The sequence below is a fragment of the Heptranchias perlo genome, chromosome 25, assembly GCF_035084215.1.
Source record: "Heptranchias perlo isolate sHepPer1 chromosome 25, sHepPer1.hap1, whole genome shotgun sequence".
In the NCBI taxonomy this organism is placed as follows: domain Eukaryota; kingdom Metazoa; phylum Chordata; class Chondrichthyes; order Hexanchiformes; family Hexanchidae; genus Heptranchias; species Heptranchias perlo.
The window spans coordinates 40,595,631-40,622,974 of record NC_090349.1 but is presented as its reverse complement, the minus strand read 5'-3'; the positions used below and the strand labels follow the sequence as shown (position 1 = coordinate 40,622,974).

Below are 27,344 nucleotides of genomic sequence, written 5' to 3'. Positions count from 1 at the left end.
AACTGTCGATCGATGAGTCGAGCGTCATATCCCGTTCTTACTAGGGCGTCTTTCAGCGTCTGTAGGTGTCCATCGCGTTCCTCCTCGTCTGAGCAGACCCTGTGTATTCGCAGGGCCTGTCCATAGGGGATGGCCTCTTTGACGTGGTTAGGGTGGAAGCTGGAAAAGTGGAGCATCGTGAGGTTGTCCGTGGGCTTGCGGTAGAGTGGAGCATCGTGAGGTTGTCCGTGGGCTCTACCGCAAGCCCACGGACAACCTCACGATGCTCCACTTTTCCAGCTTCCACCCTAACCACGTCAAAGAGGCCATCCCCTATGGACAGGCCCTGCGAATACACAGGGTCTGCTCAGACGAGGAGGAACGCGATGGACACCTACAGACGCTGAAAGACGCCCTAGTAAGAACGGGATATGACGCTCGACTCATCGATCGACAGTTCCGACGGGCCACAGCAAAAAATCGCATAGACCTCCTCAGGAGACTAACACGGGACGCAACCAACAGAGTACCCTTTGTCGTCCAGTACTTCCCCGGAGCGGAGAAACTACGCCATGTTCTCCGCAGCCTTCAACATGTCATCAATGAGGACAAACACCTCGCTATGGCCATCCCCACACCTCCACTACTCGCCTTTAAACAGCCACCCAACCTCAAACAGACCATCGTTCGCAGCAAATTACCTAGCTTTCAAGAGAACAGCGTCCACGACGCCACACAACCCTGCCACGGTAACCTCTGCAAGACATGCCAGATCATCGACACAGATACCACCATCACACGAGAGGACACCACCCACCAGGTGCATGGTTCTTACTCCTGTGACTCGGCCAACGTTGTCTACCTCATACGTTGCAGGAAAGGATGCCCCAGAGCATGGTACATTGGCGAGACCATGCAGACGCTGCGACAACGGATGAACGGACACCGCGCAACAATCGCCAAACAGGAGGGTTCCCTCCCAGTCGGGGAACACTTCAGCAGTCATGGACATTCATCCACCGACCTTCGGGTAAGCATACTCCAAGGCGGCCTTCGAGACACACGACAACGCAAAATTGTCGAGCAGAAATTGATAGCCAAGTTCCGCACCCATGAGGACGGCCTCAACCGGGATCTTGGGTTCATGTCACGCTACACGTTACCCCACCAGCGAACAAATGTTATCTGTTTTTAATATAATGGGTCATTTGCTGGCTCTCTCTGCCTTCCGGATGTTTCTGCCTCTCTCTGTTTTTCTTCTCTGTTTTTTTTCCCTGTTTGTTTTTTTGTTGAATGTGTATTCGGGGGTTCTGCAGGTGACACCTCTCTGTCTGAACACGGTGATTGCCTTGGCAACGGGCAGTTGCAGGGGCAGTCTGTAAACACCATGTATTGTTCTATATGTATAAATGCGTAGGCTTCAAGGAGATCCTGAACATTTACCTGAGGAAGGAGGAAGTCTCCGAAAGCTTGTGAATTTAAAATAAAATTGCTGGACTATAACTTGGTGTTGTAAAATTGTTTACAATTCTCTATTTTAAAAGGATGCAAAATTGTGGGCAGTTTGTGCCCGATTTTACAATAACTCTTCCTGGCCCAGCGCCAAATAGGAGATTCCAGCTCACAATTTCACCTGATCACACCTTTTATTTTGGTTAAGAGCCTTGGGACAGCCAGTTAGTTATTTTTGAAATCACTGTTGTAATGTCGGAAACGCAGCAGCCAATTTGCGCACAGCAAGATCCCACAAACATCAATGTGATAATAACCAGATAATCTGTATTTGGGTGTTGGTTGAGGGATAAATATTGGCCAGAACACCAGGGAGAACTCCCCTGCTCTTCTTCAAATATCATCATGGGACTCTTTTACATCCACCTGAGAGGGTAGACGGGGCCTCAGTTTAACATCTCATCCAAAAGGCAGTACCTCTAACAGTGCGGCACTCCCTCAGTACTGTACTGGAAGAAGTCAGCCTGGATTATGTGTTTAAGTTCTATGGAGCGAGGGCTTGAACCCACAACCTTTGTGACTCATAGAGGTAAGAGTGCTACTCGCTGAGCCACAGCACTGACGCACCAACTTCTTTCCGGTTCTTTCTTTGGTCCATTGGTGTAACCTGAAAATCACCCCCCCCCCCTGTGATCTTGACTGCCCCCTCAGAGGCCTACTGGTGTAACCGGCAAACCGGTCCCCTACCATCTGACCTGTGGCTGTTCTCTCACTCAGGTTCGGGACCTTTGAGTTCCTGAGTAACCAAATACGTGATGAACACGGATCATTGAGCAGCCGGCAGGGTCTCCTGTGCGGCCTGGGAGCCGGCGTTTTCGAGGCTGTGATAGTCGTGTGTCCGATGGAGACCGTTAAGGTAATTCAGTTTTACTTCACTCGCTTACATTGCAAAAAAATAAAACCGCTTTTCTCTTTCTACGGGGGGGGGGAGAAAAGAAACAAAACGTGCGTTAAATTTCATTTAAGATCAGCCATGATCTTATCGAACGGCGGAGCAGGCTCGAGGGGCCGAATGGCCTACTCCTGCTTCTTACTTTCCTTTCAATGCAATTTTCTCCTGAAGCTGCTGATTCCTTCACGGCTCACACCACAAGTCTCCGGAGCGTAAGTGTGAACCCAGCCAGGGACATTTATTATTCACTCTCAGGACTAGGGCATTGTTGGCAAGGACCTGTATTTTATTGCCTGTCCTTAGTTACAATGAATGGGCTCGTTAGGTCACTTTCAGAGTCAACCACATCATTGTGAGACTCAGAGTCACAAATAGGCCAGACCAGGTCAGGACAGCAGGTTTCCTTCCCGTAAAGGCATTAGTGAGACCAGTTGGGTTTTTAACAACACTCCCAACACCTACATGGTCACCTTTACTGAGATTTTATTTTTATTTTATTAGCTGAATTCAAATTCTCAAACTGCCCATGGTGGGATTTGAACTCATGTTCTGATACTGGATCATTAGTCCGGGCCTAACTGGATTACTAGTCCCGGTAACATAACCACTACGCCATTGTACCCGTACCGTGTCTCGTTGACCTCACGGTAGGCCTCGCAGCTGAACCCAGTACTGTCCACAAACACACACATTCCAGCCAGGAGTCGCTGGAGGGCGAACAGGAATGAACTCTTGTTTGACGATGGCCTCCCTCGCCCAGACAGCCCCAGGCTCATCATAGCCCCTGACCCGATGGCGTGGCAGAGATCGGCCAACAGCACAAGCCGAGGATCGGCGACACAGGAACAGGAGTAGGCCATTCGGCCCCTCGAGCCTGCTCCGCCACTTAATTAGATCATGGCTGATCTGTATCTTAACTCCATCCCTTTTAAGGGGAAGCTGGATAAACACATGAGGGAGAAAGGAACGGAAGGTTATGCTGATAGGGGTAGGTGAAGTAGGGTGGGAGGAGGTTCGTGTGGAGCATAAACACCGGCATAGGCCAGTTGGGCCGAATGGCCTGTTTCTGTGCTGTAAATTCTATGAATTCAGAAATTCAGTACAAATTGGTCAGATTTGCAGATTACGCAGAATGTACAGCACAGAAACAGGCCATTTGGCCCAACTAGTCCATGCTGGTGTTTATGCTCCGCAAGAGCCTCCTCCCACCCCTCTTCATCTAACCCTATCACCATATCCTTCTATTCCTTTCTCCTTCATGTGTTTATCTAGCTTCCCCTTAAATGCATCGATGCTATTCACCTCAACTACTCCATGTGGTAGCGAGTTCCACATTCTCACCACTCTCTGAGTAAAGAAGTTTCTCCTGAATTCTCTATTGCATTTATTAGTGAATATCTTATATTTATGGCCCATAGTTTTGGTAGAGGTCTTTAAGATTATGAAGGGGTTTGATAGGGTAGACGTAGAGAAGATGTTTTCACTTGTGGGCGAGACCAGAACTAGGGGCCATAAATATAAGATAGTCACTATCAGGTCACCCCTCAGTCTTCTCTTTTCTAGAGAAAAGAGCCCCAGCCTGTTCAGTCTTTGCTGATAGGTATAACCTCTCAGTTCTGTTGTCATCCTTGTAAATCTTTTTTGCACCTTCTCCAGTGCCTCTATATCCGTTTTATAATATGGAGACCAGATGATACCAAATTAGATAGGGCAGTTGACTATTGAGAAGCAGAACTATTGGGAATGAATGGGACAAAATACAGCAGTGGGCAGAACAATGGCAGACGGAACTTAATACCGCTTAGCATGAGCTACCACACATAGGAACAAAAAATGGGCACCACACGTACTCTGTGAAGGGGCGTCGAAATTTAGGTCTGCGTTTCCGATTGTTGTCTGCGATCACCAAGGCAAATAGATGGTGAATCATACGGCCCAATCAGCAGGGTACGTGTCAGAGGACGTCACGTCCGCACTGCACGGTGCTGTGCTCAAGCACTGGAGGCAGTGCAGAGGGCAGCAACGAGGCTGGTGGTCCTTTAAGGTCGGAGGTTGATTCACGAGGGGAGGCTGGAGAAATTCATGCTTTTCAGCCTCGAAACGAGGAGAACGAGCGGGGCGTCTTTATAGAGCGTACAAGGTAGTGAAGGGTGTTGGAAAAGGACAATGGAGAATGTAACTGTAAATTAAACTGCGAGGTTAGAACGAGGGTTCAAACCAGTGAAAGGGCACTTGTCGGGCTGATAGCGGGAAGTTCGTCACTCAAAGCAATCGACATTGGGAGCGGGCTTCAGAAGAGACAAAATCACTGGAACAATCGGGTGCTGTAATAAGGGGGACAGCAAGGTGTTGCTGGATAGATGAACTAAGGTGGAACAAATGGCCTTCGCCATCTGTACATCTCGTGACAAGAGCAAAATGCTGCGGATGCTGGAAATCTGAAATAAAAGCAGGAAATGCTGGAAAACACGCAGCAGGTCAGGCAGCATCTGTGGAGAGGGAGAGAAACAGAGTTAAGGTTTCAGGTCGACCTGTCTCTCTCTACAGGTACTGCCTGATCTGCTGAGTGTTTTCCAGCATTTTCTGTGCACACCTTGTGATCTGGTTTTAAGATGGTGCGGAATTGCTGTAATAATTCTTTCCGCCACTGGAGGGCGTACAGACCACATACAGGACACGGAAATCATTGGAGCAGGACCTGATTACCAATCTATCTGTGAATTATTAATAATTGTTAATAATACCCGATTACCAATCTATCTGTGAATTATTAATAATTGTTAATAATACCCGATTACCAATCTATCTGTGAATTATTAATAATTGTTAATAACACCCGATTACCAATCTATCTGTGAATTATTAATAATTGTTAATAATACCCGATTACCAATCTATCTGTGAATTATTAATAATTGTTAATAATACCCGATTACCAATCTATCTGTGAATTATTAATAATTGTTAATAATACCCGATTACCAATCTATCTGTGAATTATTAATAATTGTTAATAACACCCGATTACCAATCTATCTGTGAATTATTAATAATTGTTAATAACACCCGATTACCAATCTATCTGTGAATTATTAATAATTGTTAATAATACCCGATTACCAATCTATCTGTGAATGATTAATAATTGTTAATAATACCCGGTTACCAATCTATCTGTGAATTATTAATAATTGTTAATAACACCCGATTACCAATCTATCTGTGAATTATTAATAATTGTTAATAATACCCGATTACCAATCTATCTGTGAATTATTAATAATTGTTAATAACACCCGATTACCAATCTATCTGTGAATTATTAATAATTGTTAATAACACCCGGTTACCAATCTATCTGTGAATTATTAATAATTGTTAATAACACCCGATTACCAATCTATCTGTGAATTATTAATAATTGTTAATAATACCCGATTACCAATCTATCTGTGAATTATTAATAATTGTTAATAACACCCGGTTACCAATCTATCTGTGAATTATTAATAATTGTTAATAACACCCGATTACCAATCTATCTGTGAATTATTAATAATTGTTAATAATACCCGATTACCAATCTATCTGTGAATTATTAATAATTGTTAATAACACCCGATTACCAATCTATCTGTGAATTATTAATAATTGTTAATAACACCCGATTACCAATCTATCTGTGAATTATTAATAATTGTTAATAACACCCGGTTACCAATCTATCTGTGAATTATTAATAATTGTTAATAATACCCGATTACCAATCTATCTGTGAATTATTAATAATTGTTAATAATACCCGATTACCAATCTATCTGTGAATTATTAATAATTGTTAATAACACCCGATTACCAATCTATCTGTGAATTATTAATAATTGTTAATAATACCCGATTACCAATCTATCTGTGAATTATTAATAATTGTTAATAACACCCGGTTACCAATCTATCTGTGAATTATTAATAATTGTTAATAATACCCGATTACCAATCTATCTGTGAATTATTAATAATTGTTAATAATACCCGATTACCAATCTATCTGTGAATTATTAATAATTGTTAATAACACCCGATTACCAATCTATCTGTGAATTATTAATAATTGTTAAAGTACCCGATTACCAATCTATCTGTGAATTATTAATAATTGTTAATAACACCCGATTACCAATCTATCTGTGAATTATTAATAATTGTTAATAATACCCGATTACCAATCTATCTGTGAATTATTAATAATTGTTAATAACACCCGATTACCAATCTATCTGTGAATTATTAATAATTGTTAATAATACCCGATTACCAATCTATCTGTGAATTATTAATAATTGTTAATAATACCCGATTACCAATCTATCTGTGAATTATTAATAATTGTTAATAACACCCGATTACCAATCTATCTGTGAATTATTAATAATTGTTAATAATACCCGATTACCAATCTATCTGTGAATTATTAATAATTGTTAATAACACCCGATTACCAATCTATCTGTGAATTATTAATAATTGTTAATAACACCCGATTACCAATCTATCTGTTAATTATTAATAATTGTTAAAGTACCCGATTACCAATCTATCTGTGAATTATTAATAATTGTTAATAACACCCGATTACCAATCTATCTGTGAATTATTAATAATTGTTAATAATACCCGATTACCAATCTATCTGTGAATTATTAATAATTGTTAATAACACCCGATTACCAATCTATCTGTGAATTATTAATAATTGTTAATAATACCCGATTACCAATCTATCTGTGAATTATTAATAATTGTTAATAACACCCGATTACCAATCTATCTGTGAATTATTAATAATTGTTAATAACACCCGATTACCAATCTATCTGTGAATTATTAATAACTGTTAATAATACCCGATTACCAATCTATCTGTGAATTATTAATAATTGTTAATAACACCCGATTACCAATCTATCTGTGAATTATTAATAATTGTTAATAATACCCGGTTACCAATCTATCTGTGAATTATTAATAATTGTTAATAATACCCGGTTACCAATCTATCTGTGAATTATTAATAATTGTTAATAATACCCGGTTACCAATCTATCTGTGAATTATTAATAACTGTTAATAATACCCGGTTACCAATCTATCTGTGAATTATTAATAATTGTTAATAATACCCGGTTACCAATCTATCTGTGAATTATTAATAATTGTTAATAATACCCGGTTACCAATCTATCTGTGAATTATTAATAATTGTTAATAATACCCGATTACCAATCTATCTGTGAATTATTAATAATTGTTAATAATACCCGATTACCAATCTATCTGTGAATTATTAATAATTGTTAATAATACCCGATTACCAATCTATCTGTGAATTATTAATAATTGTTAATAACACCCGATTACCAATCTATCTGTGAATTATTAATAATTGTTAATAACACCCGATTACCAATCTATCTGTGAATTATTAATAACTGTTAATAATACCCGATTACCAATCTATCTGTGAATTATTAATAATTGTTAATAACACCCGATTACCAATCTATCTGTGAATTATTAATAATTGTTAATAATACCCGGTTACCAATCTATCTGTGAATTATTAATAATTGTTAATAATACCCGGTTACCAATCTATCTGTGAATTATTAATAATTGTTAATAATACCCGGTTACCAATCTATCTGTGAATTATTAATAACTGTTAATAATACCCGGTTACCAATCTATCTGTGAATTATTAATAATTGTTAATAATACCCGGTTACCAATCTATCTGTGAATTATTAATAATTGTTAATAATACCCGGTTACCAATCTATCTGTGAATTATTAATAATTGTTAATAATACCCGATTACCAATCTATCTGTGAATTATTAATAATTGTTAATAATACCCGATTACCAATCTATCTGTGAATTATTAATAATTGTTAATAATACCCGATTACCAATCTATCTGTGAATTATTAATAATTGTTAATGATACCCGGTTACCAATCTATCTGTGAATTATTAATAACTGTTAATGATACCCGGTTACCAATCTATCTGTGAATTATTAATAATTGTTAAAGTACCCGATTACCAATCTATCTGTGAATTATTAATAATTGTTAATGATACCCGGTTACCAATCTATCTGTGAATTATTAATAATTGTTAAAGTACCCGATTACCAATCTATCTGTGAATTATTAATAATTGTTAATAACACCCGATTACCAATCTATCTGTGAATTATTAATAATTGTTAATAACACCCGATTACCAATCTATCTGTGAATTATTAATAATTGTTAAAGTACCCGATTACCAATCTATCTGTGAATTATTAATAATTGTTAATAACACCCGATTACCAATCTATCTGTGAATTATTAATAATTGTTAAAGTACCCGATTACCAATCTATCTGTGAATTATTAATAATTGTTAATAACACCCGATTACCAATCTATCTGTGAATTATTAATAATTGTTAATGATACCCAATTACCAATCTATCTGTGAATTATTAATAATTGTTAATAACACCCGATTACCAATCTATCTGTGAATTATTAATAATTGTTAATGATACCCAATTACCAATCTATCTGTGAATTATTAATAATTGTTAATAATACCCGATTACCAATCCATCTGTGAACTGTTAATAGAATCATTCAGTGCAGGAGGCCATTTGGCCCATCGTGCTGTGCTCTCCTTCTGTGCTGTATGATTCTATGATATATTCTATAATATCACAAAATGTTGTATTTCTTGTAATACCGTTTCCTGACAGACACTGGGGAAGTTCTATCGAGAGAAAGCACTTCCACTCGTCAGGACTTTCAAACCCTAGGCTCCTGTGCAACTCGAATCCCAAATCCAATCCAGGAATTGCTTTGACTCTGTGATAGAAAGCAAGAAATACATCCTGGGTGTGAATTTTTGATACTGAGAATCCTTAGTGTATTTCTGTGCCTCCCCCCGCCCCTCCCAGTGTTGTGGAATCAAGATGTACTGGGACTTTTTACATTGTATTTCATTCATTCTGGGGATGCGGGTGTCGCTGGCGAGGCCGGCATTTATTGCCCATCCCTAATTGCCCTTGAGAAGGTGGTGGTGAGCCGCCTTCTTGAACCGCTGCAGTCCGTGTGGTGAAGGTTCTCCCACAGTGCTGTTAGGTAGGGAGTTCCAGGATTTTGACCCAGCGACGATGAAGGAACAGCGATATATTTCCAAGTCGGGATGGTGTGTGTGTCTTGGAGGGGACGGCACCCGCTGCCCTCAGTGCGATTGTAAACTTTTCAATCTTACAATTTTAAAGACGACCCCCCCCCTGTTTTTTCTTTACGATTGTGTGTGTGTGTGTGGGCGGGGGGATCGTGTTTCATTCACCAGTTCCCCTCTCCACCCCCGCCAACCCAGGGCTGCGTCGGGCCCAATTGCACCAACCCGATTGCAGCCTAGGCCGTGAACCGCTGGCTGGGCGCGCGGATTGCCGATGGAAACCGGTGCATTCAGTCCTGCTCGCCTCAGGATCCTCGGCACCAGACGCATTTTCAGCTGCACCGCTGGCGAAGGTGCCGTTCCACAACTGTACCTTGGGGGGGGGGTCATGGGTCATGAGTCCTAATCTCCGAGACCCAAAGGACCAATCGCAGGCGGTTGATGGCAAGACTACCACCTACAACAACTTGCATTTATATAGCGCCTTTAACGTAGTGAAACGTCCCAAGGCGCTTCACAGGAACGATTATCGAACAAAATTTGACACCGAGCCACATGAGATATTAGGACAGGTGACCAAAAGCTTGATTTTAAGGAGCGTCTTAAAAGGAGGGGGGGGGGGGGAGAGAGATAGAGAGGTTTAGAAAGGGAATTCCAGAGCTCAGAGCCTGGCCGACCAAAGGCACGGCCGCCAATGGCGGAGGTTACAGAGATAGGGAGGGGCGAGGCCATGGAGGGATTTGAACACGAGGATGAGAACCTTAAAACGGAGGCGTTGCCAGATCGAAGCTGCTGACTCGAAAAACAAATTCGAAAGCGATCCCCCAAGTCAGCGCAAAGTCGGAGTGCGGAAGAGAAGGGATCGCCACTGCGGATCCTGAGGGAAAATCTAAAGAGCGGGAGGGGGGCCGCGGGGGCTGAAAATGTTCTTTTAGTTTCCGACGAGCTCTTACCTTAAGTTTTGCTGCACGTCTGTTTTCAAAAGGTCCGTCGGTCGCACTGAGCAGTCGCTCCACCTGAGGCCGCCCATAACGGGAAGTGTCCTTTCTTTTACTTCCAGGTAAAGTTCATCCACGACCAGTGCTCTGCAAAACCGAAGTACCGGGGATTCTTCCACGGGGTCCGAGAGATAGTCCGTGAGCAAGGTAAGGACCCCCGGAGTGACTCTCCCCTCTGTACATCCTGTCCCTCCCTCAAAAGGTTTCCAGTTAGACTTTCCATCAAAACAAAACTGCTAATTGGGTGGGGAGGAGGGGGAATTGATAGACTCAAATTCTCTTTTATTTCTTGCTAACTATCATCACAAAGCTCTGCCTGGACTGAAGGCAATGCAAAGTGGCGAGGGTCCTTGTGGAGACTTTAAGCGTTTGCTGCTCAAGCCCACCTCCTGTGGATTAGTGGGCTATAAACAGCCAGTGGGACGCCGACGGTCTCTGTTCAGTCCTGCATCAAGCGCGCTGGCGAGTCCGCTGACCTTAACCGCCATCTTGTAATCCTTTGTGACGTCCGATCGGTTAAAAGCACTTACTTCAGAGCCGAATTTCCTGCACGTGGTCCGGGCGCCCCCTGGTGCCGCAAAGAATTATTGAAGCAACTCTGCATAACTTGCACGCACTCACTTTAGACGCTCAGCTGCCGCAGGAGGCCATTCAGCCCATTGTGTCTGCGCCAGCTCTTTGCTGGAGCAATTCAGAACAAATCCCACTGCCTCCGTTGCTCTCTCCCCATTGCCCTGAACCTTCCTCCGCTTCGGATGTTTATCCACATTTCCCTTAAAAAGGCGCGCTGGTCTCTGCTGAAACCACCCTCTGCATGAAGCCATTTCTCCTCGTTCTCTTAGAGACCCATTTTATATTGATGACCCCTCGTTATTAACCCTCCAACCAGCGGGAAATGTCTTCCCCTGTTTACTCCACCGGGCTTGAGCTCGTAATCTAAACAATTCTGAGGGAGGTATTGTCAGCCATGTCATCCTCTGGGTGTGATGTTAAGCTGAGATTACAACAGCCTATTCAGGTCAATGTTAAAGGCCCTGCTGTATTATTCGACGAAGAGCAGTGAGTTCTCCCAGTGTCCTGACCAACACTCCTCCCTCAACCAACACCTATTATATATTAAAAAGAACAGATTAACTAGTCATTCGTGTTGCCTGTTGGTGACTGTGACCTTTGTAAATCCCTTTCTCCTTGTGCTCTCTGTACTATCACAGGTCTGAAAGGAACATATCAGGGATTGACGGCAACTGTCCTGAAGCAGGGATCGAATCAGGCCATCCGATTCTTCGTCATGACCTCAATGAAGAACTGGTACAAAGGTACTGTTCGTCAGCACTCAGTTTGTGGTGCGGGGAGTTTGAACACAGCGAAGGCTGGGGTTACATTATTAATATTTATACTGCCGATGATTTAAATGGCAATCAGAAGTGACCCTGGTGACTTCACACAGCCAATAAATCCAATCGGGAATTCAGGAGAAACTTCTTTACCCAGAGAGTGGTGAGAATGTGGAACTCGCTACCACAAGGAGCAGTTGAGGTGAATAGCATCGATGCGTTTAAGGGGAAGCTGGATAAACACATGAGGGAGAAAGGAATAGAAGGATATGGTGATAGGGTGAGATGAAGAGGGGTGGGAGGAGGCCCACGTGGAGCATAAACACCAGCATGGACCAGTTGGGCCGAATGGCCTGTTTCTGTGCGGTAAATTCTGTGTGATGTAATACATTCCTTCCCGTCACTCGGTGTGGGGTGCTGACCAATAGAATCACCCGGAACTCAATGACCATACGCTGTCACTCTAATGCTTCTTACTGCAGGCTCCGCCCATTCTGCAAAGCTTTATTAATGGACGGTGCACGGACCAGTAAATGCAGTGGGAACGACCACAACCAATATTTTCAGTACGAAATTAATTGAGATTAAGATTCTGCCCCCTCCCCACTTCTATATTAGAACAACCCAGCAGCTGCGTGGCTGATACACTCAGGGTCAGTGATAACCATGAAACGTCCAAGCCCCCTTGTAAATATAACAGCGTGTAATCTATTAGGGAAATGACTGCACTAATGATATTTTGTAACCCGTGTAAGTTTTGTTCTTCCCTTCGTGGTTAGGGTTGCTAACTCTGGTTGGACGTATTCCTGGAGGTTTGGGGAGGACTTGAACCCACAACCATCTGACTCAGAGGTGAAGAGAGAGAGCTACTAACTGTACCACGTGATAAGATGCATTGGGTCGCTCTTGGTGACTTTGGGGCAGTGATCCAAATCCTCAAGACCACCCGTTTCTAATCAGCTGTGGAGACATCCCACCCGAAGACTGTGTCGGATTCTCGCTTGTGCAGAGAGGGTTCTGTTTTAGAGCTGAACGTCGAACGATCGATCCCCTTAACATCATCTGCAAGTGTGCTCATGGGTTGGCCAATCGGCTCAGCACCCTGCAGCCCTGCGGCAGGACTCTTGACGTTTGATATTGAATGTTGGCTGTTGTTTCACATGGCTGTTGCCAGCCGTGGCTCAGTGGGTAGAGCACTCTCACCTCTGAGCCTAGAAGGTTGTGGGTACATTAGTCCCACTCCAGGGACTTGAGCGTAAAAGCTAGGCCGATACTCCCAGTGCAGTACTGAGAGAGTGCCGCACTGTCAGAGGTGCTGTCTTTCAGATGAGAGGTTAATAAGGAACACAATCTCCCTTGTGTTGGGGCATAATCGAGATCTGCATCGCAGTGCCCAGTTTGCACCACTAAGAGGGGACATTGTTCTATAAACACCAACCCTCCCCTGTCTCTCTCCCCCCTCGACACACACAATCCGTGATGATGTGGCGATGCCGGTGATGGACTGGGGTGGACAAATGTAAGGAATTTTACAACACCAGGTTATAGTCCAACTGTTTTATTTGAAAATCACAAGCTTTCGGAGGCTTTCTCCTTCGTCAGGTGACCTAACGAAGGAGAAAGCCTCCGAAAGCTTGTGATTTTCAAATAAAACAGTTGGACTATAACCTGGTGTTGTAAGATTCCTTACATTTGACAATCCGTGATGGGGAGGAACAGGCAGGAATATCACTTAGTTTTATTTTGCGAAATTTTAACGCCAGTATATTTGCTGGATAATTGTAACTTTTCTTTATTTTCTCCATTAGGGAACAATCCCGGCAAGGAGATGAACCCTCTTATCACTGGCTTGTTCGGGGCGACAGCTGGGGCAGCCAGTGTATTTGGCAACACGCCCCTCGATGTGATAAAGACCAGAATGCAGGTACGAGGGGTTCGGAGCTGCCTGACCCTGACTGAAACTCCCCCGCGATAAGGGAGCGATTTCGTTCTAGATAAGCCGGGAGAAAAGAGAATGGGCGGATAGGGAAGAGTGTTAATCGGGACCAACTGCACACTGCTACACTATCTAAAGATAAACTGGGGAATGTAGGAAAGGTTGCATGGAGAAGAGACTGGAGAAGCTGAGGCTGTTCTCCTTAGAGCAGAGAAGGTTAAGGGATTTAATACTGGCGTTCAAAATTACAAAACAGTTGCGGTAGATTATTAAATAAGGAGAAACTGTTTCCAGTGGCAGGAGGGTCGGTAACCAGAGGACACAGATTTAAGATAATTGGCGAAAGAACCGGAGGGGAGATGAGGTGAATTGTTTTTTAACGCAGCGAGTTGTGATGATCAGGAATGCGCTGCCTGAAAGGGCGGTGGAAGCAGGTTCAATAATAACTTTCAAAAGGGAATTGGATAAATACTTAAAAAGGAATAAATTTGCAGCACTGTGGGGCAAGGGAGGAGTGGGACTAATTGGACAGCTCTTTCAAAGAGCCGGCACGGGCACGATGGGCCGAATGGCCTCCTTGTATGCTGGGAGGCGCTATGGCTCAGTGGGCCAATTCACCGTCGTCGGCACTGGCTCGATCCCTGGTATCAGCTGGGGCCGCTACGATTGGAACCCAAGAGCGAGGGAAGGGAAATGAGCCGGGGTCTCCCCGTTCCCCGTTCCCCGTCAGGGATCGTAAATCCCACTGAAGACCGCGTGCACGCTGCGGGATCCGCTGCAAAAATCACTGAGCCTGGGATCTGATGCCGCCCACAGTTGAACAACCAGCAAAGGGTGGGGGAGAGGCAGCAACATATAGAAGGGGTGATTTGAGTGAGGTTTTTAATGGGACTAAATGGGACCAAAAGCCAATAAATCCCCTGGACCAGATGGTCTACATCCTAGGGTTCTAAAAGAGGTGGCTGCAGAGACAGCGGATGCATTGGTTGTGATCGTCCAAAATTCCCTAGATTCTAGAACGGTCCCAGCGGATTGGAAGGTAGCAAATGTGTTCCCGCTATTCAAGAAAGGAGGGAGAGAGAAAACAGGGAACGACAGGCCAGTTAACCTGACATTGGTCGTCGAATAAATGCTGGAACCCATTATTAAGGAAGTGGTAACAGGGCACTTAGAAAATCATAATATGACTAGGCAGAGTCAACATGGTTTTATGAAAGGGAAATCATGTTTGACAAATCTATTAGAGTTTTTTGAGGATGTAACTAGCAGGGTAGCTAAAGGGGAACCAGTGGATGTCGTATATTTGGATTTTCAAAAAGCATTTGATAAGGTGCCACAAAAAAGGTTGTTTGAGGGTAATATATTAGCATGGATAGAGGATTGGTTAACGAACAGAAAACAGAGAGTAGGGATAAATGGGTCATTTTCAGGCTGGCAGGCTGTAACTAGTGGGGTGCCACAAGGATCGGTGCTTGGGCCTCAGCTATTTACAATCTACATTAATGATTTAGATGAAGGGACCGAGTGTAATGTATCCAAGTTTGCTGATGATACAAAGCTAGGTGGGAAAGTAAGCTGTGAGGAGGACACAGAGAGTCTGCAAAGGGATGTAGACAGGTTAAGTGAGTGGGCAAGGAGGTGACAGATGGAGTATAATGTGGGGAAATGTGAGGTTATTCACTTTAGTAGGAAGAATAGAAAAATAGAATATTTTTTAAATGGTGAGAAACTATTAAATGTTGGTGTTCAGAGAGATTTGGGTGTCCTCGTACAAGAAACGTAAAAAGTTAGTATGCAGATAAGCAAGCAATTAGGAAGACAAATGGTATGTTGGCCTTTATTGTAAGGGGGTTGGAGTACAAGAGTAAGGAAGTCTTGCAGCAATTGTACAGGGTTTTAGTAAGACCTCACCTGGAGAACTGTGTACAGTTTTGGTCTCCCTAAGGAAGGATATACTTGCCTTAGAGGCAGTGCAATGAAGGTTCACTAGATTAATTCCTGGGATGAGAGGGTTGTCCTATGAAGAGTGATTGAGTAGAATGGGCCTATACTCTCTGGAGTTTAGAATATTGAGAGGTGATCTCATTCAAACATATAAGATTCTTAGAGGGCCTGACAGGGTAGATGCTGAGAGGTTATTTCCCCTGGCTGGAGAGTCTAGAACTAGGGGGCATAGTTGCAGGATAAGGGGCCGGCCATTTTGGACTGAGATGAGGAGGAATTTCTTCACTCAGAGGGTTGTGAACCTTTGGAATTCTCTACCCCAGAGGGCTGTGGATACTCAGCTGTTGAGTACATTCAAGGCAGAGATGGATAGATTTTTGGACTCTAGGGGAATCAAGGGATATAGGGATCGGGCAAGAAAGTGGAGTTGAGGTTGAAGATCAGTCGTGATCTGATTGAATGGCGGAGCAGGCTCGAGGGGCCGTATGGCCTACTCCTGCTCCTATTTCTTACGTTCCTGCGCTTTAAGATTTTGAAAGGGAATTGATAGGGTAGATGGAGAGAAACTTTTTCCGCTGGTGGGGGAGTCTAGGACAAGGGGACATAACCTTAAAATCAGAGCCAGGCCATTCAGGAGTGAATTTAGGAAAGACGCCTTCACGCAAGTGCTCCCACGAAAAGCAGTAGATGCTAGCTCAATTAAAACTTTCAATCCTGAGATCGCTAGAGTTTTGCTAGCCAAGGGTGTTAAGGGATATGGAGCCAAGGCGGGTAAATGGAGTTAGGATACAGATCAGCCATGATCTCATTGAATGGCGGAACAGGCTCGAGGGGCTGAATGGCCCACTCCTGTTCCGATGTTCCTATCAGATGGAGCTGTGCACTGCTGGTTGAGCAGGGAAGCTGCAGTGCCTGGTGGGGACCCAGTGCTTTTACACCGGGGTGGGGGGGTTCCTGCAGGACCTGAACCCCTCACCACAAAATCCCCCACTGACTGTGTCAAACCTGCACTGCATGAATTGAGAGTATGACTGGATAGTTAAGGAGTTTTGTTCCGCTCTGTAAAACTCGTCTTAATTGTCTTAGGGTTTGGAATCTCACAAATACAAGAGTACCTGGGACTGTGCTTTCAAGATAATGAAGTACGAAGGCCCCTTGGCGTAAGTAAAATGATTTAACTTCTATATTAAGCTGTCAACCGTGTGGCTCAGTGGGCCGCACTCTCGCCTCCAAGGTCGAAGGTCATGGGTTCAAGTCAACAGCTCCAGAGACAAAATCTAAGCTTGACGCTCCCACGGCAGCGCTGAGGGAGTGCTGCACTGTCGGAGGTGCTGTGTTTCGGTTAAACCAAGACCCCTGTCTGACCCCTCAGGTGGGTGTAAAAGATCCCATGGCGTTATTTCAAAGAAGAGCAGGGGAGTTCGTCCTGGGGCCAATATTTCTCCCCCAACCAACATCACTGAAAAAAACCAGATAATCTGGTTATTATCACATCGCTGTTTGTGGGATCTTGCTGTGTGCAAATTGGCTGCTGGGTTTCCTGCATCACAACAGTGAATCTATTGAGAGGAGATAACTGTTAAGTATCATCTTTACACCAGCTCCCCTATGGCTGGACTGATGGAGACAGCCTATAGTTGAACAGTTTGATTCCTGGTCAGTGCTGAGTTAACTAATCTCACTAGAATGTGTTCTGCGATCGACCCACTTGGGGATCCAGATCAGTTCCTTCTCTCACCGTGACACCTGCTGAAGGCCTGCGTCCACGTTACAGATTTGTAACCGTTAATCCAACTCCTACCCTTTTCCCATCTCCATCTCTTCTGATGACGCCTCGCTCATGACTCTGCAGGTACCAACCTCCCGGCCCCCCCTCGCTCGTTCGGTCTGCGAGAGCCTTCATGGCGAGCTATTGGACTGCAGCGTGCGTCACAGCAGAGCCCAGTCCTATCCTCATTGACAGACGCGCGTGGAAACCTTCCCTTTCCGCAGCCTCACTCCAGCAACTGTTTTTTTTAATGCCATTCGAGTTTCTCAAACATTCACTTCTGTCCTCGGCCTCTGATTGACAACAACAGCTTGCATTTATATCGCGCCTTTAACGTAGTAAAACGTCCCAAGGTGCTTCACAGGAACGATTATCAAACAAAATTTGACACCGAGCCACATATGGAGATATTAGGACAGGTGACCAAAAGCTCGGTCAAAGAGTTGGGTTTTAAGGAGCGTCTTAAAGAAGGAGAGGTAGAGAGGCGGAGAGGTTTAGGGAGGGAATTCCAGAGCTTAGGGCCTAGGCAGCTGAAGGCACGGCCGCCAATGGTGGAGCGATTAAAATCGGGGATGCGCAAGAGGCCAGAAATGGAGGAGCGCAGAGATCTCGGAGGGTTGTAGGGCTGGAGGAGGTTACAGAGATAGGGAGGGGGCGAGGCCAGGGAGGGATTTGAAAACAAGGATGAGAATTTTAAGATCAAAGTGCTGCCGGACCGGGAGTCGATGTGGGTCAGCGAGCACAGGGGCGATGGGTGAATGGGACTTGGTGCGAGTTAGGATACGGGCAGCAGATCTATAAATCAAATCTATACATATATATATATATATATACATCCCCAATTAGCGTTGTGTTTTTTAAAATGTTGCTGCCAGATGTTTTTTGATAGCTGCGTCCCAGATGTTGCCGTCGAGGGTTCTGGTCCTCGAGGTCCGAGGCTGGGATAATCGGACTGAACGTACGGAACGCTGGCTGGGGAATGGCCGGTGTTTTGGAAACGACTAAATCCCCCTCCCCACTCCCTCAGAGATGGGGGACGGTGGGGAGGTGGGCGGGTATGAAAGCCAGGGGAGAAGATGATTTTGGGAGAGGGAATGAAATCAGAGGCTTTTGATAAATCAGTTTAGACTGACCTGACACATCAAAAAAACAACCCCCTTTATTACAACCAGGCGACGCATCTGGCAGGAGCCTGTGAATGTACTGGGGTCGGCTATAAATTGACGACAACACAATGCAGGCCACAGGCGAGCAGGCAGCTTGTGGGGATTTAAAAAGCGAATAAATGGTGCAGTGGATGAAAGCAGATTGTAACCCACTGACAGGGTGTGAGATTTCGCACTCAGTAAGGGGATCGCCAACCCTCCAGGATTGTCCTGGAGTCTCCAGGAATTAATCTCCAGGACGCTGCTGGGAGCAAACAAAGGAGGCATTAAAAAAAATGGTCTTCAACAGTTTTGTTATAAAATTGTTGGGAGTTGGGAAAGAAAAGGCTGTTTGGCTGACAGTCAAGAATCATCTAATCGTAGGTAACAAAGAGTGTTCGCTTTCCAACCGATAAAACCTCCAGGAATACGCCCAACCAGAGTTGGCAACCCCTAACACGCAAATGTTCAGCTGGCGGAATATTACAGCCCCAATTTCAGTGGCAGCCGTTCACCGTCCCTGCGGGCAACACCTGACCTCAGTTTGTCACGAGCGTGAAGCGTTCTTCTTATTCACAAGGCAGCCCGAGGCCCAGTTGCGGCCCACCTCCCCCTCGGTAAGCCTGATGTGCAGTCTGTGTCACTGGGTTCGCTGGGCCCCAGATGATGTCAGCCATGTAGCTCAGTGGGTAGCACTCTTTGCCTCTGAATCAGAAGGGTAGTGGGTTCAAATCCCACTCCAGAGGCTTTGAGTCTATAATCCAGGCTAGACACCACAGTGCAGTACTGAGGGAGTGCTGCACTGTCGGAGGTGCCACCTTTAGGATGAGATGTTAAACTGACACCCTGTTTGCCCTCTCAAGTGGATGTAAAAGATCCTCAAATACTGTTCTGAAGAAGAGTAGGGGAGTTCTCCCTGGGCTAATATTTATTGTTCAACCAACATCACTAAAACAGATAATCTGGTTATTATCACATTGCTGTTTGTGGGATCTTGCTGTGTGCAACTTGGCTGCTGTATTTTACAACAGTGACAACACTTGAAAAGTACTTAATTTGGCTTGAAGCACTTTGGGACATCCTGAGGTGGTGAAAGGCGCTATATAAATGCAAGTCTTTTCTCCCCAATACAAAAAAAGGCGAGGGAATTAGGAGGCAGGGTTATCTCAGGGCCCTTGAATGGACGTGGAGCTTTTTTTTATTCTCTCTCCTGTGGGCAATGTCTGGCTTCCACTTGGCAACAGTAGGGTGAGTGAAATGAGGAGCTCAGTGTGTGGGGAAAATCACATGTGGAGACCCTGACCCGTCGGCCCATGGTGTAACGTTCCCGTGACTGCCCCCTACCCCTCCCTCTGATCAAGTGTTAGTGACACTGATTTAGATGAAAATGACAGGGAGGTAACACACGCACTGGGAGATCAGAAGGGAGCTGGTAAAGGCATCAGAGAGGAGCTGTTTGAAATCCTACTCTCTTCCCTCCCTCCCTCCTCCCCTTCCCACACACACTCAATTAAAATCAAATCAGTGTCTCCGTTGACAGATTCCGCAGTGTGTTTTACAAGGTCTTTGTTCCAAAGTCTGTTTCCTGCTGCCGTATAACCTTTATCTCCCTTGATCTCCCTCCCTCCCTTGCTGCCTGCTGCTCGCTCCCTCTATCTGTCTCACCTTCTGTCACTCTCGCCGCCTCGCTCTCCGATTTTGAATGCAGATTGGGTATCAGATTCCTGCAAGCAGCCTCTATCCCTCCCCAGCTTAATCTCCTTAGGAAACTTCTGCATAAATACTCCCTTTTGTTTACTCATTCTTGGGATGTTGGCGTCGCTGGCAAGACCAACATTTATTGCCCGTCCCTAATTGCCCTCGAGAAGGTGGTGGTGAGCCGCCGCCTTGAACCGCTGCAGTCCGTGTGGTGACGGTTCTCCCACAGTGCTGTTAGGAAGGGAGTTCCAGGATTTTGACCCAGCGACGATGAAGGAACGGCGATATATTTCCAATTCGGGATGGTGTGTGACTTGGAGGGGAACGTGCAGGTGGTGTTGTTCCCATGCGCCTGCTGCTCTTGTCCTTCTAGGTGGTAGAGGTCACGGGTTTGGGAGGTGCTGTCGAAGAAGCCTTGGCGAGTGCATCCTGTGGATGGTACACACTGCAGCCGCAGTGCGCCGGTGGTGGAGGGAGTGAATGTTTAGGGTGGTGGATGGGCTGCCGATCATGCGGACTCCCTGATCCACAAAAGCAATCAAGGAAAAGGTTCGTCCACCTCACCCCTTGTACTGATATACTGTCAGCCACAGACTCTCCCCTCACCTTTCTCTTGTCCCCAGTTTCCAGTCCTACCAATGCAGGAACTATCATGTATATTATCTGAAGTATTTGGTTCTGTCAGTCCATAACTTACTTAACAGAAAGAAAACACTTGCCTTTATTAGTGTCTTATTATTTCTCACAGTATGCCCCAAAGGACTTCACATGCAATGAATTACTTTTGATGTGTTGTCACTGTTGTTATGTAGGCAAACATGGCAGCCATTTTGCGCACAGCAAGGTCCCACAGACAGCAATGAGCTGAATAACCTTTTTTTTTAGGTTGTGTTGGTTGAGGGAGGTCGGGACATCGGGAGAACTCCCAGCTTTTCTCAAATAGTGCCGTGGGATCGCTCACGTTTACCTGAACAGGCAGACAGGACCTCAGGTTAACATGTCATCTAAAAGTCAGCACCTCAGACAATGCTGCACTCCCTCAGTACTGCACCAAAGTTTCAGCTCAAGTCCTGCATTGAGGATTCCAATTCTGTTTGCAACCAGACATTTATTCAGTGCTGCTTTAAGTGCAGTTAGTTGACACAACCTCATTCACTCCTGGTATGGGTTTGTTCCACACATCGACTGGTTTTAACTGATGCCCAAAGGGGAGGCAAAATAGCTTGGAGTACGATTGAGTGAGGGACCAATCAGCACTGTGCCGCTCTCTGATTTACATACAGGTAGAATTTCCCATTTAGTAGGATCACCACCAGTCAGAAACTGGACGGGGGACAGGGGCACGGAACAGGGGAGCGGGGGTCTTGAACGAGGCGGAGCATTTTTTGATAGTACCTTGCTGTGCACAGTGTGCAGGGTTTACCTCTTTATCTTCAGTGGGCTCGAAAGGTAAGAATCAACCGAGATTCTTTAATCGGTTTTAAGACACGACTGGTTTCCAGGCGAAGATGCCATAAAACCTTATCCGGGGATAGAACCCAGAAGGATGGGTGATCAAGTCCTCTACTGGGAAATTGTGAGGTTAATCCTTCATTGACAGCATCTTCTTTGACTGCCTCTTGTGGTCTCTCGCTAACTCCAAAGTCCTTCTTTTTATACTTTTAGTGCCAGCTTCAGTTATTTCCAAATAAGGAAAATGTTATTTGCTACCAGATGAGTTTTTTTTTCTCCACTCTGCTCCCGTGACCGCCCTTGAGATTAAGGCTTATCTCCGCGTTCCTGCGGTATCTTACGTTGTCTTAACACTGCCAGCAGTTCTACCGTTTAGTTGTAACGTTGTTAAAGGTGCTAGCCGTAGCTCAGTTGGTCGCACTCTCGCCTCTTAGCTAGAATGGTTGTAGGTTCAAGCTCCCACTCCAGAGACTTTGAGCGCACAATCTAGGCCGTCGCTCCCGGTGCAGTACTGAGGGAGTGCTGCACTGTCGGAGGTCCCGCCTTTTGGACGAGACGTAAAACCGAGGCCCCGTCTGCCCTCTCAGGTGGACGTAAAAGATCCCATAGCGCTATTTCAAGGAAGAGCAGGGGAGTTCTCCCCGGTATCGTGGGCCAATATTTATCCCTCAACCAACATCACTAAAACAGATTATCTGGTCATTATCACGTTGCTGTTTGTGGGACCTTGCTGTGCGTAAATTATCTGCCGCGTTTCCTGCATTACGACAGTGAATACAATTTAAAAGTACTTCATTGGCTGTAAAACGCTTTGGAATGTCCTGAAACCGCGAAAGGCGCTATATAAATGCAATTTCTTTCCTTTTTCTTATCGTGACGTATCATTTTTTATTACAGTTTCAGCAGTTATGTTTACGCATGTCACACAATTTTTTTTAAAAACGCCCCTATGATTTTTTCTCCCGGATTTTGTTCGCGGCAGTGGCCTGGAGATTCATCTTTAATTCCTGGAGAGTCCAGGGAAATCCTGGAGAGTTGGAAACCCTAATTAAATATATTTTGTTCCTCCCCCCCCCCCCCAGGTTTTACAAAGGAACCGTTCCGCGCCTAGGCCGGGTTTGCCTGGACGTCGCCATAGTTTTTATCATCTATGACGAGGTGGTGAAGATACTAAACAAGGTTTGGAAAACAGACTGAAGCCGTCGGGGGGGTGGGGAACCTCCATTGCCGTGGTGACCAAGAGGGGTGGGGTGGGGTGGGGGAGGGAAGGGAAAACAATAGAAGAAGGAAACCACGAGATGAATAACTGGACCCTGACAGCAAGAGGAGCGATGTAGACGTTTTTAGAATCGGCCAACTCTGGAGGAAGAACCCTTTGATTTTAGACTGTGAGGAAATCACGTCTGGTAACCGAGAAAGAGTTAAATTATTAATGTAGCTGGGTGACCTGTGGCCTTGGTGATGTATTACGTGCCAATAGATGGTGATGCCTGTTTTTTGAATTATTTTTTATTTCTAATTGTGCCAAAGTGAATGTCGTCTTTTTAATGTCCTTTTTATTATATTGTGGGTTGGCGGAAGGGGTGGGTAGAAGAGAAATAACGAATCATTTTAAGTGTCACCGCAGTGCCTACGGACTGTGAACCGTAAATTGTCGGAGTGAAATGGACCCTTCCCGGTAACGAGGCCTCGATGGCAGGGGGAGGTGGGTCATGCGACCAGGTTGCCGTCGACCGTCGGTCATTTTTCGAGAAGCCTTGGGTGTCCGAGCCGTGCCCGCAAGCCCTCGCCGCCCTGCGAAGGTGCAGTGTCCGTTTTGAGCTCGTCACTCTCTTACTCTGCCGTCGTCGTTAATTCATGATGTGGAGATGCCGGTGATGGACTGGGGTGGACGAATGTAAGGAATCGCACAACACCAGGTTATAGTCCCAACAGTTTTATTTGAAAATCACAAGCTTTCGGAGGCTTACCTCCTTCGTCAGGTGAGTGACACTCACTCACTCACCTGACGAAGGAGGTAAGCCTCCGAAAGCTTGTGATTTTCAAATAAAACTGTTGGGACTATAACCTGGTGTTGTGCGATTCCTTACAGTTGTTAATTCAAACAGTAAATTTGTCTTAGTTTGACGGAGTGGCTCCCAGTGAAGGTAAATTCGTTTTTAATTTAGCACTGGGGGCAAGGGGGGAAGGGGCAGTGTTTCGTATTGTAATTGTCCTGTGTGCCCCAGGGCAGACAATTAAGTCTGGCACCCCTACTCTCAAACTTACTGTCGGCCACGTAGACCCAAAGTGTGCACCCTAACATTAGCAAAACTCAAACTTGGTGTCACCTCACCGTTTTTCAATTAACCCCATCTAATTTTCCCCTTGATCTTTCCTACCTCGATGTGCTGTGGGCCTGGACTGAGTTTCTCAATTTAAAAAAAAGTTCAGGGGTGGTTTATCAAAATATAACACCCTTCCTGTTGTAAACAGACACAACCCCAAGTTTTATTCTTTTTTTGACTTTGGGCTCCCTGCGAAACATTGCTTTTTTGGGTTTTTTTTCTGTGGAGGGTTGATGGGAGTTATTTGCACAGTCCCTCTAGATCGGGGGTCACCACGGTGATCAGAGCAGCATCCCATAGTGGTATATTGTGTGACATGTGCCAATTGATGCTGGAATGCCCCTCTTCCCCCTTTACAAAACAATGCCCCCCAGTCAAGGGAAAAATTTGCTATGGGGAGTGGGATTAATTGGATAGCTCTTTCAAAGGGCTGGCACAGGCACGATGGGCCAAATGGCCTCCTCCTGTACTATATCAATTCTAAGGCTTTTTGTGACTTCAGCTGTGGCTCGCAGCTTTATGAAGGAGTGGGGGACTGCACTGCTGCTGGTGTAATATTCTTCCAAGATTTTTTACTCATCTTTTATCACCATGGCCGTTCTGGACCGGGCACTCGGCACTCATAACATCCATGACCCGACAGAACCCAAATCTGCCTCCCGTTTGACCGATGAACATTAACAACTCCCAGGGTGCTTTCTTGGTGGCCTGGTGGGTAAAGGCATCGCTTAGTGTGGCAGTGAAGCTCTTCAGAGCAGAAGGAGCCAGGTTCGATTCCCAATCTCTCATCTTAAGCTGGGGTGGCAGTGGGGGGGGAAGCTAAGGCCAGCCTCTGTGCCCTTGGTTGGGGGGGAAATTGGTTAGGATTCTTCCCCTCTTCTGATCAATATCCAGGGACTCCTGCTGTGAAATTGCGCAAGTACGGCCGTCAGGTGAGAACAGGATCGGGCTTGAATGTGATGCCCCACGCAGTTGAATAGCCTTCCATCCCGTTGTCCAAGCTCACGCCCGAATGGCTAGCTTTCTTCTGAAAGGCCTGAAAGCACCCTGGTATTAAATCAACACCTTTGGTGGGAGAAGAGGAGGGAGTGACAAAAACAAACAAGGAATTACCAGTGTAAAAACAGCCTGCGGTTTGACCCTTTCAATATAAGAAGTGGAGAGGGGACTATTCGAACCCCGTGGCTCTTCAAATAAGGTGTGTGGCAGAAGTTCAGTCGCAATTCTGTCAGATAATAATTCCTTAGAAACCGCCTGCACTTGGTGCCACCGTTGGCTTCCGTTACTAAAGATGAATTAGCCACGATTCGAAGCAGTGCCCGCTCCCTGTGGCTGGGGTCTTGGTACCTGCCAAGGGATCGGTACCAAAGAAACACCGAAACACCAAAATGCTTGTGTGTCACAAACTGGCAGAGCCAGCGGCGATGTGAACTATACCCCACCCCCTCCTCCTGCCAGTGTTGTGTGATCTGTTCAAGCCGTGACCATTTATCACTGTAATTACTGTATTATATTGTCCTCTCCCTCAGTTTGGGCAATGTTTACAAATGATGTTGTTATAATAATAATATTAATAATAATAAATTAACTGTGCATCGACCACTGAGATTCTGTTCTTATTTAGCAGTGAAGATTTATTTAAACTCGGCTCTTGTGTATTTATACTCAGCTATTGTGTGTGTGTGTCAGTGACACCGACCGGGCTGCCCTATACTGCGCTGTCAGATGCCATTTATACTTGGCATTACATCTGTTGGTCTCGCCTACCCTTCTTTTATCAGCTCCGGTATCTAGATCACCGCTGGCCTTACTATCCAGGGAAAACATTCACTGCTGTGCCCAGATCGATAAGGAAGACTTGCATTTATATAGCGCCTTTCACGACCACAGGATGTCCCAAAGCGTTTTACAGCCAATTAAGTACTTTTTGAAGTGTAGTCACTGTTAATGTGGGAAACACAGCAACCAATTTGCACGCAGCAAGGTCCCACAAACAGCAATGAGATAATGACCAGATCATCTGTTTTTGGTGATGTCGATTAAGGGATAAATATTGACCAGGACACCAAGGTGAACTCCACTGCTCTTTTTCGAAATAATGCCATGGGATCTTTTACATCCACCTGACAGGGCAAACGGAGCCTCGGTTTAACGTCTCATCGGAAAGACAGCACCTCTGACAGTGCAGCACTCCCTCAGCACTGCGCTGGAGCATCGGCCCAGATTTTGTGCTCACATCTCTGGAGTGGGACTTGAACCCACAACCTATAGCTATAGATAACAAATAAATCATATTAATATATAAATTATATTCCAATTTCTGGTGTCAGCCATAGCTCAGTGCTAGTACTCTGGCCCCTGAGTCAGAAAGCTGTGGGTTCATGTCCTACTCCAGGGACTTGAGGTCCATAATCTAGGCTGACGCTTCAGTGCAGCACTGAGGGAGTGCTACACTGTCGGAGGTGCCGTTTTTCAGATGAGACCCATATGAGGCCTGAGCGGTGGATGTAAAAGATCCCACAGCATTATTCAAAGAAGAGCTGGGGAGCCCTGGCCAACATTTATCCCTCATTCAACACCTCCAAAAACAAATGGTCTGATCATTTATCTCATTGCTGTTTGTGGGTGCAAATTGGCTGCTGTGTTTGCCTGCATTACAACAGTGACTACACGTCAAAAGTAATTCATTGGCTGCGAAGCACTTTGAGACGTCCCGAGGACATGAAAGTGGTTATAGAAATGTTCTTTCTTAGGGACACAAGTGTGAATGTTTAAAATTTCCTGCATCGGCCCACTGTGGTTCCTGTCAAACTGGCGATTTAGGGAGTGGGTTTTCACTCCAAATTTACCCCCACCCCCAGAAATGCATTGAAACATCCCAAACACACAACTCTATACAGCAGACAGCAAGAGACTTTCATCCTATCAAGTTGGCCTTTATTGCAAGGGGGTTGGAGTACAAGAGTAAGGAAGTCTTGCTGCAATTGTACAGGGCTTTGGTGAGACCTCACCTTTGAGTACTGTGTGCAATTTTGGTCTCCTTACCTAAGGAAGGATATACTTGCCTTAGAGGCAGTGCAGTGAAGGTTCACTAGATTGATTCCTGGGATGAGAGGGTTGTC

At 45.1% G+C, this 27,344-nt stretch overlaps 1 protein-coding gene across 1 annotated transcript in view; it reads left to right on the top strand.

Moving 5' to 3' along the window:
• The window catches only part of LOC137342408 (tricarboxylate transport protein B, mitochondrial), an 81,463-nt gene extending 57,638 nt beyond the window's left edge, over positions 1-23,825 (top strand). The window contains exons 4-9 of the mRNA XM_068006336.1: positions 2,209-2,347; positions 10,681-10,765; positions 11,830-11,934; positions 13,761-13,876; positions 16,919-16,992; positions 22,978-23,825. Of these exons, the coding sequence (XP_067862437.1) occupies positions 2,209-2,347; positions 10,681-10,765; positions 11,830-11,934; positions 13,761-13,876; positions 16,919-16,992; positions 22,978-23,092 (634 nt within the window). The 3' untranslated portion in view covers positions 23,093-23,825. The remainder of the gene's footprint in view (positions 1-2,208; positions 2,348-10,680; positions 10,766-11,829; positions 11,935-13,760; positions 13,877-16,918; positions 16,993-22,977) is intronic.
• The last annotated feature ends 3,519 nt before the right edge of the window (positions 23,826-27,344 follow it).